General features: G+C 34.7%; 3 protein-coding genes across 7 annotated transcripts; 1 reads left to right on the top strand and 2 right to left on the bottom strand.

Moving 5' to 3' along the window:
* Positions 1-4,463: 4,463 nt before the first annotated feature.
* Positions 4,464-6,020, top strand: LOC112294643 (uncharacterized). Its single transcript, XM_024545337.3, has 2 exons — positions 4,464-4,951; positions 5,690-6,020. Exons 1-2 carry the CDS (start codon positions 4,926-4,928, stop codon positions 5,988-5,990), a joined length of 327 nt encoding a protein of 108 aa, XP_024401105.1. The 5' UTR covers positions 4,464-4,925; the 3' UTR covers positions 5,991-6,020.
* Positions 6,021-6,094: 74 nt separating this feature from the next.
* On the bottom strand, positions 6,095-10,403 carry LOC112294635 (uncharacterized). 4 transcript variants are annotated; one of them, XM_024545316.3, is made up of 11 exons: positions 10,131-10,403; positions 9,631-9,783; positions 9,245-9,351; positions 8,946-9,039; positions 8,640-8,794; positions 8,290-8,475; positions 7,846-7,930; positions 7,457-7,584; positions 7,000-7,165; positions 6,685-6,816; positions 6,095-6,575 (listed from the first exon to the last, which is right to left on the bottom strand). In XM_024545316.3, the coding sequence occupies exons 1-11, from the start codon at positions 10,401-10,403 to the stop codon at positions 6,213-6,215; spliced, it is 1,842 nt and encodes a 613-aa protein (XP_024401084.1). In that variant the 3' UTR covers positions 6,095-6,212. The 4 variants fall into 4 exon arrangements, with proteins under 4 accessions (XP_024401084.1, XP_024401093.1, XP_073395500.1 ...); XM_024545325.3 differs by lacking the exon at positions 10,131-10,403 and adding an exon at positions 9,963-10,086 and having other exon boundaries at positions 9,245-9,371; XM_073539399.2 differs by lacking the exon at positions 10,131-10,403 and adding an exon at positions 9,963-10,086.
* Positions 9,774-14,610, bottom strand: LOC112276535 (uncharacterized). Of its 2 annotated transcripts, none has more exons than XM_024507944.3 (7): positions 13,390-14,603; positions 12,734-13,102; positions 12,238-12,555; positions 11,734-11,902; positions 11,371-11,591; positions 10,964-11,185; positions 9,774-10,711 (listed from the first exon to the last, which is right to left on the bottom strand). In XM_024507944.3, exons 1-7 carry the CDS (start codon positions 13,906-13,908, stop codon positions 10,544-10,546), a joined length of 1,986 nt encoding a protein of 661 aa, XP_024363712.1. In that variant the 5' UTR covers positions 13,909-14,603; the 3' UTR covers positions 9,774-10,543. The 2 variants fall into 2 exon arrangements, with proteins under 2 accessions (XP_024363712.1, XP_073395494.1); XM_073539393.2 differs by having other exon boundaries at positions 10,556-10,711; positions 10,964-11,015; positions 13,390-14,610.
* Positions 14,611-19,526: the final 4,916 nt, after the last annotated feature.

Raw genomic sequence — 19,526 nt, 5'->3', positions numbered from 1 at the left:
AAACTTATATCTTAAACGTAATAATTAAAGTAAACATTTAATTATATATTTAAACCAATTCAACAAGCAGAAAATGGCTACACTTAATATGTCAATTGAAATGACAATCCTTGCATAAAATTTATGGATAGCTATACTTGCAATCAATGTTTTGTTTTCATAATTTTTTTTAAAAAAGTCATATAGTATATGATATTTTTTAACAAATATTATATTATCTTTCATTCGAAAATCAAAATATATTTTAACTGATGTGTTTGATGATGCGATTTTAAGCTGATTGTCAATTTGATTCCAAATTTTAAAGCAAAAAACTTTGAAATGCATTTGCAAAAATAATATTATGATTTGATTTAAATCTCTTGTGCAACATATTGTATAATTTTGGCGATGTGTATATATAAAAATTATTTAATAAATATACAATTTAGTGCTTGACATCCTTATTGAAAATTTCTAGTTATGATAACATGTATGGTCGTCTGTCATGTCAGAATTTTTGAATGCTGTGCTACAAATTGCATTGCTGTTTTTTATTTTATTTTATTTTATTTTACTCTAGCTTTTGGGAATTTTTAGAATTTATTGGAGTAGGTCTCATGCAACACCTAATTTCTTTTTGTGTAATCTAATCAAAAAACTTCATAACTAGTTTTTGAGAACTTAAATTATTTGGCTTCTTTAAAATAGATATTTAATAAAGAATATACATGTGAAAAAAATTTGAGAATAGAAATAAATGTGTCATTCCAAATGTTCTATATATATATATATATATATATATATATATGATTTATTTATTTATTTATTGGTGTAAATAAAATAAAACCAATCATAGCTTGGTTCTTAAATTCTTCTAAAAGTGTTGGGTGCTCAAAGTAAATAAAAATAAGAGTTTATTTATATTTTCACAAATTCTAAATACCAATTTTTTGCTTGATCATTAAGAAAGGAATTATTTTTATGAAATATGGTTTTAAAAAGGTTTAAGAGGGATTTTTAAGGCAATAATTGTGGGTGGTCTGTTTGAGAAAACAAAATAAAAAGCAGACAAATTACACAAAGTGCATGGGATTAGTTATTTCAATCAAAGTTATGTTGTCATTTGATGGAATAGGGACATGGTAAGAGTGTCCCAACATGTTTTTGGATTAACTATGCCTAATCAAGTTGCAAAAATTTCAATAAACCGAGTAGTGAGTATAGGATTGGTAGAGTTCTATTCCTTCAATTTAAAAGTAGGAACAATTTGAATTGTAAAAAAAATCTAGATGATTTTTGAAGAAAATCAAACTTGAAATTCTGGGACCAAACTTAGAGATTATTTAGAAAGAGTTTTCTTTTATCTTAGGAGACCTTTTAATTGGATTTTTTTAATATCTTAATTAAATAAGCCGTAAATTAATAAAAAATTTCTATAAATAAAAATAAATGCAATTTCAGTTTTAAATTTCCAAATTTTAAATAAATGAATGAATTTTTATTTTTTAGGATATTAACTTCATATGATTGTAAGCTCTAACATGCATGAAACCATCCATTGCAATTTTTAGGCATTGTCTTAAAACATTTTTTAAAAATATCATGGTATCTTAATTTTAAAATCTAATAATTTTGGAGATTAATTTACTATATATATATATATCATAAAAAATAAAAATAAACTTCAAATATGATGTGTGTATGTGGCAGCTTATGGTCAAGAATAAACTCTTATCTTATACATTGATTTATTTTTATTTATTTTTGGATAATTATTAAATTGATCCATGCAGTTTCTAAATCAACCCACCTATCATCATTGGTTGTGGATCCAATCATTTTTTCATTGGTTTTGACTAATGTGAATTTGCAAGTGGAGAATTTTGTGATGATGGATGGAATGGGTTAATTTAGCAAATATTTGGGTCAATTTAACAATTCCCTATTTTTACTATATTAATTGTTCATGATACTTGCAAATAATTGTAATGACATGCATGAATAGTGTTAAAGTTCTCCATCTACTATTCAATGTCATTGTTGTGCAATAGATTGGTTGGCATTGATTCAATGTTGGTTAAACCTATTGTCGACAGGGTTAGAAATATTAAGTGCAATAATAAAGATAGTAAGAATAATAACAATAATAATAATAAAATCATGACATTGTACTTACACCAATCTTATATACTTTACACTGTAATATCATATTTTTTTGTGGGGTAGTGATTTGTTTATAAAAAAGAAGATGATCGTTATGAAATGTTCCATCTGTGTTTCCAGTATTTATCGAAAGATCTAACTAACTATATAGGTGATTAGTTAACTAACTACATTAAGCCCATAAAAAGTCAACTTGTGGTGGATAGAGGAGAGAAATGAATGAATATGTGGATGAATAGCTAAATTAGAAACTTCATTCGTTCAATTTGTTCAAGTTTTTATGACTCGTTGGATTTACACAAAGACAATCTCTTTGATTTTTATCAATGGCAAAGAATTCCACATACATGTTTAATACAATGGATGGTGGTTTTATTGATTTTTTCTGGTTTTATAAAAGTTGGATAAATATTTAAGGATCAGTAATCCTACATGTTTGTCTATCATAAAGACAACAATGGATAAAATTGTGACGAAGAAGTTCAAAAGCAACAGTTCTAATGAAAAGGCAGCAAATAGCAACAGATGAAATTGTTAAAATCATTTCCTTATAAAATGATCATAATAATAAGAAAAAAAAGAATGAGAAATGAAAACTATTCAAGCTCAACAATGCCAATCAAATTTGTAACTCAATTCAATCAATGCTTTCATCATTTTAAAAGTTTAAAATTTTACATGTGCATGAACAGATGTTAATATACCATTCAATAACTTTATATTGTAAACTAACTTAGCATTCCTATTCTTTGTCTTTTTCCTTATGCATAAAAAATTTTATAGTAAATAATTCACTTCTATCATAATTTGTAAAATAAATGAAATTTTATTATTGATATTTCACATCGATTGAATGCATGTATGTCTAAATTTATTACCAATGACAAAAATGGATGAAACGTTTGTTCTACTGTATACAACTACAATTAACCTTACATCTTCAAATGCATTTTTATTGAATGACATAAATAGCGAAATTCACACACTGAAAAATCTTAATGTTGCAGTTTTATTTGAAGACAAATATCACCAGATATTTTATTCATTTACTTATTTTTTTTGTACATTCTACAATAATTTGTGAACATTTTATTCCTAGAAAAATTCATTTATTTAATCTTTACAGTAGCATGTATATATTTCTTTTTTTCATTTATGTTATCATATATTTATGTAAAAGAATGTATATATATATATATATATATATATATATTCACACTCTCAATCTCTCATCAAAGTACTTTAATGAAGTGCACCTCTTTCCAGGAAATTCCTTGTTTCCCTAGTCCATTTTTTTCTTTCTCTTCCTACTTTTTCTTTTTCCTTCGTGGCTCTTTCTATTTATCATAATGTTTAGTGAGCGTTCAACTACCCATGCCACGTCAGATGACAGCCGGGCAGGGGTGATTGGAGATGTGGACAAACCACACTTCCCAGAACCCTCGGGAACTCGCCTTGGAATTTGCGTTCCCCTCTTCCGAGGACAATGCTGACTGCGAATTCGAAAATCGCTGGAGTCGTCTAGGATGACTGAAATCAGCCTCAACGATGGATGAATATATCTGTACATTCGGATGGAATCATGGGGGCCGGAGCCCACTCTCCTCCTCGTTAACATCGCATTAAGAAATATCATCGTCTCCCTCTTGAAAACTCTGGTTTTTATGTGCATGATTTACATGTTTTCTCTGTTCAAGTATCCATTATTTTATTTTATTCCCTTTGTTACCTAATTTTGGTTGAGCAAGAAATGAAAGAAAAACAAACAACGTTGATTTTCATGCACGTATGATTGCAAGAGTGGTCACCTCCGTTGGAATGAGTAAAAGCATATGTGTTTGACTTCATGATGTGGAGGGCAACTTTCTCAAAACGGTTATTTATTCTTCTCGCGTAAATTCAAAATTAGATCCAACAAAATGACTTTCAAGATCTATCGTGGTTGATAATCTTCTCCCTTCCCCATTAATAAAGTTTAACTTGGAAACCACAAAAAAAAATTAAAATTTAAATAACAGACAGCATCCCACGATGAGTAAGAACTCAAAACCGATCATCCTCACAAACCAGAAAAACTCCTGGTAGAACATTAAAAAAAAATAAAAAAGTAAAAAAGTAAAAAAACACTCCCCAAGTGTGAATCCAAACACGAAAGAGTGAAAGTGAGTTCGACCCAACACAATTGACCGCCACCACGAACTCTACTTTTTGAATAATAAAAGCAAAAGTCAATCGTCCCTTTTGGATGAAAAAAAGTAAAGTCAAAGGGGGCGTAATTGTGCGAGGGGAGGATCAAAGAGTCTATTTCGATCTGCCCCGCCCCCGCTGCAGCAGAGACACAAAGCCCGCCCTCCCTTCCCCTCGCACTCTTTACTTCTTTTTGTATGTGTGTGTGTGAATATATATATATATATATATATATATATATATAACGTGTTTTCATTTTATATACATGTTTGTTTTCGTTGTTTTTTGTATCGTGTGGTGTCACGCGGTGGCAGAGTCGCGTGGTCGTGGCGGATTTTTGGAGTAGAGGGGAGGGGTGTTCACCGTTGGCGAGCGAGGATTGGAAGTGAAGTAATTAGGACGATTTTTTGCATTGGAGTTGATTGCAGCAGCCGTTAAGCCCTGGCTGTGGGAAGAGAGTTGCGGTGCGTGAGTGGGCGTGAGAGGACGTGAGTGATCGGAAGCGCGAAGGACTCAATTCGACGGTGGTCGGAGCGAGGGTGTGGCAGATTTTTGGAGTTGTGAGTGGGTGATTCAGATTGTTGGTTTCGCAAATGGTGAGAAGAGAGGCTGCAAGCAGGTACTCGTCGCTTTCCATGTTGTGTTCTCTTGGTTACGAGTGACTTAAAACGTGGTAGGAGACGTTGGTTTTAAGTTTAGCCGGTCATAATGTCGGAGGGTGTGTGTCTCTTTAGGCTCTGGTTTTATATGGTTCGAAAATCCGATGAAGTCATGAATACTGGCACAATTGTTCGCGATTAATATATGTGTTCATTCTCATTTGGTTAATGGAAGTTATTCTATTTGGTGGAAGCGAGAATAGCTGAGCTATTTGAAGTGAGGTTAGCCGAGGCTTTCTTGTGCCTTGTTACACTATGTTCTTTTGGGATTTTCTTTTGAGAGAATCGTATATGCATCGACTTAGCGATTACCACAGCACTAGGAAACATAAAGTCTTATCTCTCTTAGGGGGATGCATGAAAGATTACTTTGAAACATGAATTTTTTTCTGCAAGGTTTTGAAATCGTACCTCAGCATACTTTTATTTAAGGACCAAAGATCTTGGCCTGACTAGGGTCCTGTTGCTCGTCACCCTGTGCGCAAATAATGATAATTGTGGTACAATTTTGGATATAGTTATACTTCTCATCTGAAGATAACATGTACCATAGCTGTTAACTTATCCTTCGTAGAATCAGTAGAAGTTATCATACTTCACTTCGTATTACACTGTTCTGGCGCATACTGATATTTCATGCTTGTTTCTCATTTCAACGTTACAAGTGCCATGTATAACCAAGTGGGTTTAATTTGCAGGTGGAGGTCTTGCTTCTTCGCGTTCATATTGGTTTTACTCTGCATCGGCACCGCCAACTGCTTACAAGCTGTCACGAACAGTAGAACCACCCTACTTTCCAGCTATGGTTTATATGGCGATGTGATTACTACGATTGAGATTGGAGTAGCAATGGAGGTTTATTGTAGGGTGTCGGATATTAGTGTCTATGATGACCCATACTGGCTCAATGTGACCGTCGGTGTATTTAATGGATGGGTGGCCGATTACTACACAGACTGTGGGGGTACGGGCTTCTGTATGGTCCCAGATTGTCTTTGAATATAAATATTAAGCTAAATATTAAGCTAAGACTCGACTGGCACTCCACAACTACAATCAACGCCAGATGTTACTTTTGCTGGCCAGTTGTACATGCAGAATACTACTTTGAATACTTGGTTGGTTGAATACTTGGTTACTGCAAAATAAGTTCCATCTAAAATTCGTAAAGAGTCAACGGGGAAGGATTGGTTTACTCACCTAATTACTGAATTTATGGCCTTATCGACGACCTATTGGCGTTTTCTTCACCCCGATACAGTACCTCAGTCTGGCAGTGTTCCCTATTTTCGATCCTATTTGCTCTTCCAAAAACTCAGCACGTGCACTTTCAGCTGTTAACCGAAGTTGCAACTCTGCAACATGTTTACGCAAGGAGAACAATTGATTTCCATCCGATGTGGTCGGCCTAGAGCTCACTCTAGACCTAGGAGCGCTTGACGTTGGTGTCTGAGTCCTGCTCCGGATGTCCTCACGCAATTCTCTTGTTTGGCATACAAGGTTTCGGTTCTGTTTGATCATACGCGTGTGGTTGCGGAACCCTTCCTCCCTCACCTGTTTTAGCTCGTTTTGTAGCGATTTCACCTGCCACAGGTTTTCAACCAAAATCTTATGCAGTAATAATGCAAACTAGAATGCATGAGAACCTGCATCCCTACCTAAGTATTTGCCCGTTCATAACAGTACAGCATACCCGTACTTCCAACGTTGCTACTTGAAGAAATGCATCGTCCAGCCGAGGTTTCTCTACTCTTTCCAGCTGAAATTTTCCTGCTACATGTTTTTGATATATCTCTGCAATTCCCGATTTTATACCTTGAATGCTCTGCATAACGAGAGTGAAGCTATGATGTAAGTGGTCCTGTTCGTCATCAAACATGTGTTGTTAAAAAGCATTTAACCCCCTTTTCCAAAGTAGTTCAGTCATGCAACGAGTTATCTTTGTGGGTCTTAACTTCCTTACAACGATGCAATAAATTTGAAATACGTTTAGGTGAGTTGGTGAGACCTCGATCTTCTGTGACAGTCCGTGATAATCAGCTAGAAAAGCCTTCAGCTGTTCAGTCTGTCTGGAGTTGGTGTACATCAAATGCTTTCTTTCTGCAGCAGCAGCATGCAGCTTCGCCTTCGTGCTTGCTACACGGTCGTCCATGATTTTAGCCTTCTCATGCGAACTGTCCACATACGACAAACTCCATCAACCACTTTTGCTATCTAGTTTGAACGGAAATGCAGCTACACCACCGAGTTGACTGACACCGAGTTTGAACGCCTTATTTGTACTTCAAACACGATAAAGTCTATAATCAGCAAAAAGATGATGTCGATCGAAAAAGCCTTAGCTAGGCAAATTATCCTTGTGTTGTACAATTTGGTTTCAGAATGAGGCACAATGAAGTCACCATTAGGTCACCTAAACGGAAACGTGATAAGCATCTCAGAGTGTGTCAAACGTGGAATAAAACCTCAAAAGCTCATCCTCCATGTGCTGAATTCTTTCTTTAAGTTTTGCAGATTCAACGTGAGAAGGTCCCATACTCCGTACCAGATCCGTAATTTTAAAGTCCAGCACCCATTTGAACGTCTCAAGTTCCTGTTTACGTACTGTTACGAGTGAAAAGAATATGAACCTGCGGCACCTAGCTGAGCTTTTCGCCAAATAGACTACAAATTCTGTGTGAAACTTTTTATAAAGAGCAGCTGATAGCAATTTGAGGATTATGTAAGGCTACCCAATGATACGCGGGATTTATTTAATTAGGGTTTTCTAATGCTCAGTGCCCCAAAGATTGGCTACACACACATATTGGAAACGCTTTGGGACGGACTGGAGGTGAATTTTAACCAACAATACCTGGTTAGCTCGTTTAAGATCATACATGCGCTTGTCTTTCTTACGTAATACATTGCTCCTTTGCTGTAAATCCTTTTGAAGCTGCCTGTAATAAAAAGTAAGAGTGTAATCTGTACTCTCTATGCCTTCAAATCATTATATTACTTTATTGTGGCATCAAGCATCAGAAAGCGCATCATGTGTGTAGGCTGTTGACAGGGAAGTCACCAATCCAGCTGACATTCACATGGATCTTGCACGATCCTTGCTGACAAACTTAAAAAGAAGTCAATCCTAGGAAATTCATTAAGAGTCGAGAAAATCCTCGCGCACTTGAAAGTTTCGAGGTATCGAATGCACTAGAGCACAGACGCTTGCTTGTGACACGTGATCATGCGAAATATTTATGGTGTCGATTTTGAGAAAAGGGAGGATTCATTTAGGGATACGTAATGGATTACGCACTGAATATCACTTTTGCAGTCATTGGCAATTGCACAAAGTTCCTCCTTCTGGCCCAGTAGCTTTTGCAGCTCTGAACATGATTCGTCAACCTCCTTCTGGAACGCTATAAATTTGCTCTTCAGAATACCATTTTCACCCATGAAATGTCGTACCACTTCATCTGCTTTCTTCAACCTGATCTCGTATCTGCATGCCGAGGCCCATGCATGGCGTATATTTGTAAGGAGTATATCTTAACAATTTGTGTCCTGGACACCACGAGGTCTTCTGGCTATGGTAAAGATCAAAAGAAAAAAAAGAAAAAAACACAGAAAAAGGGTATTAATGCTGCGTAAGAATCAGAGACGTACCTTTCTCTCTGCAGCTCAATTTCATGATCGGCATCTTCCTCCGCCATATTTCGAGCCTGCTCCTGGTCGTCAGTAATTTGACCTTTCGACATCTCATGGTGATGAACTTCCACTTTAGTTTCCTGGATTTTCGCTTCGTATTCTTCCAAGAGCATCTGACCACATGAAAATTCAATGAGCAAATGACTGTTAGCCGGAAAAGTTCATCAGAATATGAAGAAGACAAGTACAGATCGCACCTGCCCAAACTTGACAGTCAAGGTAATGATGAAAGGTTAAATTGAAAATGTTTCGCTGTTATCTTGCCTGGGCAGCAAATTCATTGGTTTTACTAGTTGTCTCCAGGTGCTGGATCCAGCGTGCATTTTCTTCTTCCTTGCTACGGACTTCATCTTCGAACCTATGCATATACATTACTAAAAATACAGTACTTTTACAAAAAAAAACTCCCAAAAAGACGTATGTTGTCAACAGCCAACAGTGATCGGACCATTTTACACCTCTCACAGTTATGTACAGAAACCTCTCCCGTCATACCTATTCTGCAAAGTTCTGATAAAAAAATCCTGCCATTTCGTGACATGGTCCTGAAGATGAAAGCGAACCTTTTAACTTCCCGTATGATTTTTTTACAGTATTCTTCTTCCATGTCCTTAAGGTCCTTGGCACGAATAGCCAGAAGCACGTCCAGTTTTCTTTCTGCCTCCAACCCCTGCTCCGTCAACGCTTAGTCTAAGGCACAGTTAGACAGGTTTGTTTTTCTTTCCCCATGTGCAAAGTGGGGTGGAGTCTGTCGCAAAGAGTTTTGTTTTGAGGTGACATTTGTTCAAGGGGAATATTAGAAGTAACATGAGTGAAGCTAATGAATGACGTCGCGTGGGGTCTTCTAGTGGCAAAGTTATTCTAATAATGATTTCTGTAAATAGAAACAAAGTCATTTACACACATCTCTTCATATCTTCGTGGAGTATCAAGGACGAGGAAATTGTACCACTTTGGTTTTATCCGTGACTAGCTTTTGGTGCTTAGAGCGGACTTCTTCCAAGACTTCATGGTGGAGGTTTTCCAGATCTCTGATCTCTCTAGTATGTCTTTCATTGCTGTACTTGATTTCGTACACATTATACCGCTCTGTATCCGAAATCTGCATTCATGTACATAGAAAAGCCAGTTTAAAGATGGAATTACATCACTCATGACTAATCCCCGGTTGAACAGCTTACGAGTAAGACTCCCGGTGGTGTTCGTCATGCTCGACAATTTTAGGGTAGGCTCACTTGCTCATCCTGTGTCTAGTGACTTAGTGCATGGATTTCGACCTACGTAATTAAGGCTCCAGAAGCCCTCCATACACATAGCATGGCTTTCCAGCAGCATGAAGTTGTTACGCCAGGTTCAGTGGTGGTTGCATAGGAGCTATTTTTGAAACACAATCATTCTGAAGCAAGTTTCTTGTGTAGTACTGAATAAAATCCAAGTTGCAGGCGACACCTTTGTTTCAAGCTCCTGGGCCCTGTTTATGCAATCTTGTAAATCAACCCTGGAGATCAACACCTGACTGCACCATGGTAATGTATTGGTATTGGCCCGAGCAGTTCGCTGAGGGCCAGGGATGTGCATTTCAAACATTATCATCGTCCCGTCCTCAGATGCGCAGAATAAGCGGTTGTCGATGCTCATGCAGACTTCGACTGTTGACGTCGCAAATACCTTCACTTCTTGAAATTCTCCTGTGGCCTGACGTCCAACGCTCCATATTATCATAACAAGCAGTACATGTAACACAAAGGCTACCTGTGTATCAATTTACATATGTCTTGCTTTTGGTCGATGAATCTTCGTACACAGAAAAGTGCTTCAATATCCAATACTCACTTTACAAGCACGAAATTTTAATACCAATTTTACGTGCACAGTGAGAAGCTGTCAGGGGGAAAGTCTTCCAGATGCAAGATCATGCCTGTGAGAGGATACAGATAAGCACGAAGAGCTCCATGCTCCGTGCCTGCAATTATCAGGCTACCTCCTACGAATTGTTTAATCTGTGTGAGGTTCACATTGCTTTCAATTATCTGCGCCCCGACAATGCACCCCGAACTAATGAGAGGATTCCTTCTCACATCACTAGAAGCTAAGTGCAGGTGACAATTTTCACAACGTGTCGTTGATTGATTAAGGTGTGCAACCGAAGACCTTCGTGGTTTGTGGCACGGCCAAGCACTGAATAGAGCCATTCCGTGACCGACAAGGAAGTTACTTATGCACAAAGGAATACGACGGAGTGGTTCTTAGGTAAGAAGGCAAGGAAGGATAGAGGACTATACCCGAAGTAATTCCCCATCATCCAGCTCCCGAAGTTTACAATCTGAAGCAGTGCTGAGAAACACATTGGAATTCTTGTCACATATCACACAAGTTTGCGGGCAACCTTTAATGACGATCTCACGACTTCGCTTGCATGTCTTTAGGTCCCATTCATATATAGCCCCATCCAAACCCGCAGTCACTATACTGAAGTCATCATATGCCCACCAGATGCTTCTCACCTGTCAAATTCACATCCTAGATGGTTCAATCCTAGAAGATTACTTCATGATTTGGTTAAATTATGGGTATGCTGCTTAAACCGGGTCGCTACAATAGAATACAGCTCTGTTGGTGCAAAAATCGAATCCTACGTGCAGTTATCAAGTGCAGATTCATCTCATATAGATGATAGTAAAAGACTTACCTTATTTATATGGGCTCGCAAATGACCAATAACATGACCGGTGTAAGTTGAGATAATGTGAACAGTGGTGCCAGTCGCAGCTGCGAAGTATTGTCCTCCGCGACTGAAGGCGCAGTTAGTGCACCCCTTCACCGACAAAAACTCTCTCCATACTCTCAAATCATTCACGAGCATATCAAACAGGTACAAGCAGTCGGGAAATCCAAGCAGCAGATGCAACCCTGTGATCCAGTACCCAGGCGGTTAAATTGTTGGAAGAGATCAAACTCACACCACCACGTAACAACTCCCAACCACGATTACGTGAAAACTGTTTGATGTAATTACTGGCCGTGATAGGGTTCACGACAGTTAGAAAGGCACCAGTTGGATGGACGGCAATGGACAATGCTTCAGATGGGAAAAACTTCATGATCTCGCACGAATGTTCTTCATAGTTCCACACGCGCACACTGTTATCCTTGCTACATGTGACCACAAATGGTTTGAGCAGACATGTGTCCATGCCTGTTATGAATGCTTGATGGTACGACTGCTCCCACCCCACATGAGAAACAAAAAGATGCTAAATACTCACAATCGCCACATCATCGACACCGAGATGCGAATCAAGTCAATAGCTTCTGCAATTCTCAGCTCTCTACTTCTGTGGGTTAGTTCATAATGTGGCTCTTAATTCCGCTAAATACAAGTAGACAGCTTCCTGACAAAAATCCTTTGTGCCCACAAACACCCAATGCAAGCCTGCTGATCATGACCTTCTTGAGTTAGGGATCACATAGGGGGCACAACCCAATTGAAAGAGCCATGCAAACCACCAAATTCTCAGCCACAATACAACCTTATGGAGAAATGCTTCGGAGGAACCTGAGTGTGGACTAAATGCGAAACGGAATCAGAGGACATGGTGTCCACATCTCGGAGAAAGAGGTGGATAATGTGGTTGCTTGACAGTGAGCACAACAACACATCCTCGGTGGGTGACAACGCCAACCCGCAAACTCGACCGTTGGACTCCTCCACTTTCACCGACCTGACCTTCCTGTAGGTTTTCAGAGCTTTGTCGTAGTCATACATGGAAATGGCCCCACTTTCACCACAAATCAGCCCCTTCGAATATTGTAGAATCGAATGGGCTACACGTGCTTGATCTCCACAGTTTTGCATCGGTATTCTTGCAACAATCTGCACAACAACAGCAGCAACATCCACCCACATGCAACAAAAACTCTCATAACTTGACGCATACTTTCGATTACACAACAACGCTGAAAAACCAAAGCATGAATCGATCAACTAAACACATCAGCTATGAAATACAACATGAAGAGTTCAATGGACTAGAGATGAAGAGAACACCCACCTTTCCATTGTCAACATGCAAAAGCTCCCCTGAGTCAAGACCGTAAACGCAAGCACATTTCACTGAAGCATTGTCCTTGGTGCTCTTCCCAATCTGATCCAAACTCTTCATTGTTTCGGCTTTTTGGGTGTCTTTTGTTTTGCCATTGCTGATGTTGTTGTTGTTGTTATTGTTCTTCTGTGAGTCGTTGCTTGTGTCCTCGGCCACATCAAACGATGGAACCCAAGCCTGGCAAAGCACCTTGCAACCCTGCAGGTTTGAGTACTCTGTTGAAACTTGTTGCATGACATTGTTAACTATCTTGTACGTTTTTGCAAATCCATCGCCACACACGGAGAGCCAAAGCTTGTTGCTTGGACAACATTGTACCTATAATTCAATTTTATTTATTTATTTATTTTTTTTTTGTGTTTAAATCTTCATTCTAATGGCATTTATGAAAGCGTATATATGTTTTCATATATCTAATGAGCAAAACAAATGTATTTTTTCATGGTAGGAGAAATTATGATGTGAAGTATATAAACCCTAATTTAAAACCTAACGTTGCTGAAAATAAAATTATAAAATATAGGGTTTTAAAGATTTCAACTCAGTAAATGGTTTATACTTTTAAAATAAATTAGGCTTATAAATTGGTTTTGAAACAAACGAACCTGATACGGAATTGTGTGGTTTGTTGTAACAATTTTGATAGGATTCACCACTTTGGTTCCTACAACATGCCAGAGTTCTAATTCCCATTCAAGTGAGCCAACCAATGCAGCAATTTGTTTTCCATCACAAGTGAAAGATAATGAAACATATTTGTGTGATCCAAGCAATGTGCTTATCAAAGTTAGCATTTTTGAAAGTTTCGAAGTGCTGTATATACTTATTGTTGGATTTATTGTGGCGACTACTTCATCAATCTGGAATTGTTGAATTTTTGCAAACTCAGCTATTGCGAGGATTTTTTTGTCTAAACTAAGAGTAATGGCAGAAATGCCGCACATAGATGAGCTACCACTAATTATGTGTCCAGGTGCTTTCATATCAACCAGATTTTTTTTAACCAAACAATGACTTGCTACATACATAAAATCCACTTCATTCAAAAATTGTACTCCATTTCCCAATGAACCTTGCACCCCAAATACTTCCTTTGGCACAATAGATGATTTTTTTATTGACATTGTTGCAATTTTTTGTCCTTGTGTTCTTAAGTGTTGACCCAGATTTTATTAAAATTCTCGTTGATCAACAGAAAATACAAAATATAGCATGCTATTTATTTTTTAAAAATATTATTATTATTATTATTATTATTTTTTATCTCAATGAAGTAAAAATTTATTAATCAAGAAGTGATACAAACATATGAGAAATTTGTTTGTTCGAAAAAAGAAAAACAACTTAAAAATTTCAGAGGCTGAATGTTCTTTCTGTAAGCTGGAACACTTCTTGGGTGATTGTTGATATTCATTCTTTACCTTTATTGTTAATGGCTTTTTAAAAATTAAACAGGAAAATATTTGAAAATGAAAATTCCGTTTTTATTGTGGTTGATGTTTTCTATAGATATGCTAAATATTTAAAGTAACAATATAACACATATGAAAATAAACCAATGTGAAATATTTGACCAGGTTAATAATAATTTTGGTAGGTATGTACAAATGATTTTATAAGATGTATTATTTTAAATTAAAAATTGTAACACATAATTTTGAAAAAAAATCAGATTAATATAAAATTTTGATAATGCAATATAAAATAACATTTCAATATCAAAAGCAGTGAATCTATCACTTTTGATTAAACAATGAGTTCAAAAATTTAAAATTCAAAAATTTTGATTTTGGAATAGAATAACATAACACTTGTATAAAAATCATTTATGAAAATAAAAAATTACTTAATTTAATAAAAAATATTTGAACATTAATTTTAGATTTTATATTTATATAAATTATATTTATATTTATACTTATAATCTTATTTATCTATTAAAATTCGAATAATTAAAAAAATATATATCATGACTTTTTTTTATTTGATTATAGTATTTATATTATATCTCAGTATAAATTGAATTTAAACTTTTTGTACTTTTTTGTTGGATCCTATACAATATGATATGATTCTATCTTCTTTATTTTTTTTAATTGGATGAAATTTTTTTTTTATCAAAAAATGATTTTGAATGAATTTAGAATAATAATTATTACTAGTATTTTTAATAAAAAAATTTAACATTATTTTTAAAAAGATTTTTTTTCTTTTTTTAATCGTCAATATTTAAAGTCAAATTTGACAATTGATCTTAAATATAGATAAGATTATTATAATTAGATTGAATAAAAAAATATATTTTATAAAATAAATAAATTATCCATCAACTATATAAAATAAATAAGTAAATAAATATATGTCAAGGACATCAATCTCAAAGAAAGAAAATCTTCAACACCCTCTTATATCATTGAAAGAAGGCTTCACTCTTGCGTCTATATATACTCTCTAACTAGGAGCTATGTGGCGATATTCAATAGGACCTCCAACATGTGTTGACTTTGCTAGCCACATACCTTAACTTACAAGGCAAGTTATCTATGTATGTGCCACATAATTAGCTTCTTTCACAAGCTATTATATGGAACTAACTTGTTCTACAAGCTATCAACACGTGGTTAACTTGTTGGTTAAGTTTCTAATCTACAAACAAATCTAAATTCAAAACTACATCTATGAAGCTTCTAGGAAGCTTCTTTAAAAGACTTTATAAAATTAATTTATATTTACATCTACCCAATCATATAAGAAACTATTGGAATAAATATTTATGTCCATAACATTACACCCCTTTCTAGGGACAAGTTCTACAAGGAGCGGTCATCATCTTTTATAGATCTTTACAATTTTTCATCTTGTTTTTGATAGATGTCATTGATGAAAGACCTCAACCTTCTTTGTTGCATTTACAAGATTCTTTGCTTACTCTCATGTATGTTCACTAATACATATCCATGCCAATGAACAAGATATTCCAACCTATTTTCGCACCGCCTTGAATCTAAGACTTCTTCTACCTTGAATTCTTGATTATTATCCACTTCTATAAGAGGAGGTGGCATTTGTCTTCTTCTCGAGATATTCACTATCTTATGTGACTCAAGAAGAAACATGTGAAATGTTGGAGAATTTTCATAGACTCTGGTAGATATAATCGATAATCAACAAGATTGACTTGTTCACTAATAGGAAAAGGTCACAGCTTATGATAGTCCAACTTATCACAAGAACAAGTAGTCTTGATATTGTGATAAAGTAATCATACCTAGTCAACTATGTTGAATTGTGGTTGATCCTTGTAATAGGCATCTGCATTGGCCTTTTGTCGTTCTTGAGTTTCCTTTAATTATGTCTTCATTGTTGCATGTAGCTCTAACAAACAATTTACTAAATCTTTTGCCATAGGATTACCAACTTTTGAAAAGTCAAAAGTATCAAGTCATGGATGATAACCATAATTGAAAAAGAAAGGTATTTATTGAGTAGAAGAATGTACCAAATTATTGTATGTAAATTGTATCAATAGCAAAAGAGTTGTCCAATCATTTTGATAATAGTTGATGGTACACTTCAAATACTGCTCTAAAACTTGATTCATCTGTTTTCTTTGCCCATCAATTTGAGGATGAAAAGCCAAAGAGAGCTTTATATCCACCTTTAGAAACTTGAATAGGATTTTTTAGAATGTTGATACAAATTAAGTCTCCTTATTTGATATAATATCCTTTGGCAATCTATGATAGTAATAGATATTGGCAATAAAAAGCTTAGATGTTTTTTCACTTGAAATAGATTTTGTACATAGTATAAAATGTACCATTTTGGTGAAGCGATCTATGATTACGAATATGGAATCATATGAACTTGAACTTGAAAGATTTGTAATAAAATTCATAGAAATAGAAGACCATGGTTGTTCAGATATAGATAATATTTGGAAAAGACCATAAGGTCGATGACAAAGAATTTTTGATCTTGAACAAATGTTACATGAATAGAAAAAGTCTTTTACCACCTTCTATATTTACAGCCACCAAAAATCTTTAGATATAAGCTCTAAAGTCTTATTGTATCCAAAATATTTTGCTGCTAAAAAATCATGACATGCTTGAAAAATACGTAAACATGCTTTTCCTTTTGGAATATATAGGTATCCTTTAAAATAGAGTAAGTTGTTCTTGAACTTGAACTTTGAAACATCATGAGACTTACAAGAAAGATTCTTGATATCATGAATAAGAAGATCATAAGACATACTTAATTGAATTTATTTGACAAAGGTCAAATCTACAATTAATGTTGATTTCATTGCTTAAAGATGAAAGTACTTTGACTTCAAGAGGATTGTTCTTTGTTCATCAAAAGATACGTCTTCTTTTTTTGATATAAGATAAGAGCGTCTAAAAAGAGCATATGAAAAATCTTGTTATTTTTTTGGATAAATATATAATCTTGAAATCAAATCTTCATAATGACATGCTCCAACGGGCTTGGCGACGATTCAAAACATGTGCCAATATGAAATACTTGAGGTTCTTATGATCCATATATATTGTGATTAGACTTATAGTGCCATCTAGATAATGATGCTATTGTTGAATTGAAACCAGAATTATAAGAAGTTCTTTGTCATAGATCTTATAGTTAATCTAGGTTTTTAAATTTTTTTTGGAATAGAAAGCTATGAGATGGAATTTGTCATTTCTTTCCATTTGTGACAATACTACATTTAAGGCAAAGTCTGATGCATCTACTTTTATAAAGAATGACTTAAAAAAGTCGATATGATACAAAGTTGGTGCAAGAGTAAATTCTTTCTTCAAAGTAACAAACAATATTTTGGCTTCTTTATTCCACTCAAGTTTGTCTTTATAAGTCAAATGTATAAGTGGAGTTCCAACTTGAAAAAAGTTCTTGATAAAGATTTGATAATAATTGGTAAAGCCCAAAAAACATTGCACATCTCTTATTGTTCTTGGGATCTCTCAATCTATAATAGTTTGGATTTTTTTTGGATCCATCATAAGGCCTTCATTGGAAATGATATATCTCAAAAAGACAACTTGAGTAGTGTGGAATATATACTTTTCTATCTTTGCATACAATCTTGCATCTCTTAGTTTTTATAAAACATGACAAATATAAACTTCATACTCTTTTATATTTTTAGAATAGATTAAAATATTATCCAAATAATAGATGATAAAATTATCAAGAAACTTACAAAAGACATCATTCATTAGATGTTGAAAAACAACTAATATGTTCATGAGTCCAAAAGATATGACGTTATATTCAAAATATCCATACTTAGTTCAAAAAACAATCTTCTATTCATCTCCTACTTTGATGCAGACCAAGTTATATGCTCCTTGTAGATCTATTTTTATATAGATCTTTGCTTAATTTAGTTGATCAAAAAATCTTGAAATCAAAGATAAAGGATATCTATTCTTGATGGTGATCTTATTACGTCCTCAATAATCCATACATATCCACAAAGATCTATCTTTTTTCTTCACAAATAAGATAGGAGTGCCGGTTGGAGATTTAGAATGGTATATAAAATTCTTAACCAAGTTTTCATCAATGTATTCTTTGAGTGTAGCTAATTCATTTTGTGATAGGCTATAGATTGGTCTAAATAGTGGTTGAGTTCCTTCTTAAAGATCAATGGTACAATCATAAGGATGATACTTTGGAAGAATATTTGCATTCTTCTTTTCAAAAACGTTTTGGAAATTCTGATATTGGCTAAGAATACTACTTGATATCTTCTCAACATTAACAATGGGTGTGGCATATATAGCAAAAGATGGCCCTTCATTTGTGGCATGCATGAAAGCTTTTGTACCTATCAATAAGAGTTTGAATATACTAGATTTATGGATTTCTATTTACCTAATAGGACCTTAGGCTAAACTATGAGAGAAATTAAGATTGTAAGAAATACAGTCTATGTGAGGGTTATATTTTTCTAACCACAATAATCTTAAAATGATTGAGTTAGAAGGAGATTTAATCACATTAAATATTACTAAAGTATTGTGACCACTAGTTGCTACTTCTACTAGAATAGTTTCATATGTAACATCCTTTGAAGATAATGAACATTCATCTATTACTTCTACATGTATAGGTTTGATTTTCTTAACTAAAGATATATCTTGTTTTTTGGCAAAGTCTTCATCTATAAAACAAGAGGAGGCTCTTGAATCCAACAAGGCTAAGAGTTTGTGATTTTTTGGTCCTAAATAGACTTCTATTGTAAAATAAGGTGAGGGATTTGAGGAGAAGATAGGACCTTCATTAGATATTGCACATGATTCTAATTGTATGGTTTCTATTGTAGTTGGAGCAATTTGTTTTCTAACACATTATCTTCTTTGGTAATTGTGCTTTTTATTTTGTAATTGTATTGTTTCTTTGAAAAATATTGAGTAGTATGTTTAGCTTCTCTAAAATATAAGCACAAGTCCTTTTGACATCGTTTACTCTTTTCTTTCTTTTTGAGGAGTTTAAAATGTACCATATCAATTTGCATTGGTTTTGGCTTTGATAAATAAGTTTCAAAATACTTAAGAGTTGCCGTCATTATTTGATTTGTTCTTCTTTAGCTATATCTTTATTCTTGACATCTTTCAAACAATTTATTGTTACATGCTATGGCTTGAACAATAAATTGTTCCAAAGATTTTGTCTTTGGCATTGTCAGTATGAAGTCTTTGACATTATCCTT

The sequence above is a fragment of the Physcomitrium patens genome, chromosome 2 (genome assembly GCF_059467195.1).
Source record: "Physcomitrium patens ecotype Gransden chromosome 2, ASM5946719v1, whole genome shotgun sequence".
NCBI classification, from domain to species: domain Eukaryota; kingdom Viridiplantae; phylum Streptophyta; class Bryopsida; order Funariales; family Funariaceae; genus Physcomitrium; species Physcomitrium patens.
Note: the sequence above shows the minus strand (reverse complement) of the source record. Positions and strands in the feature narration are given on the sequence as shown.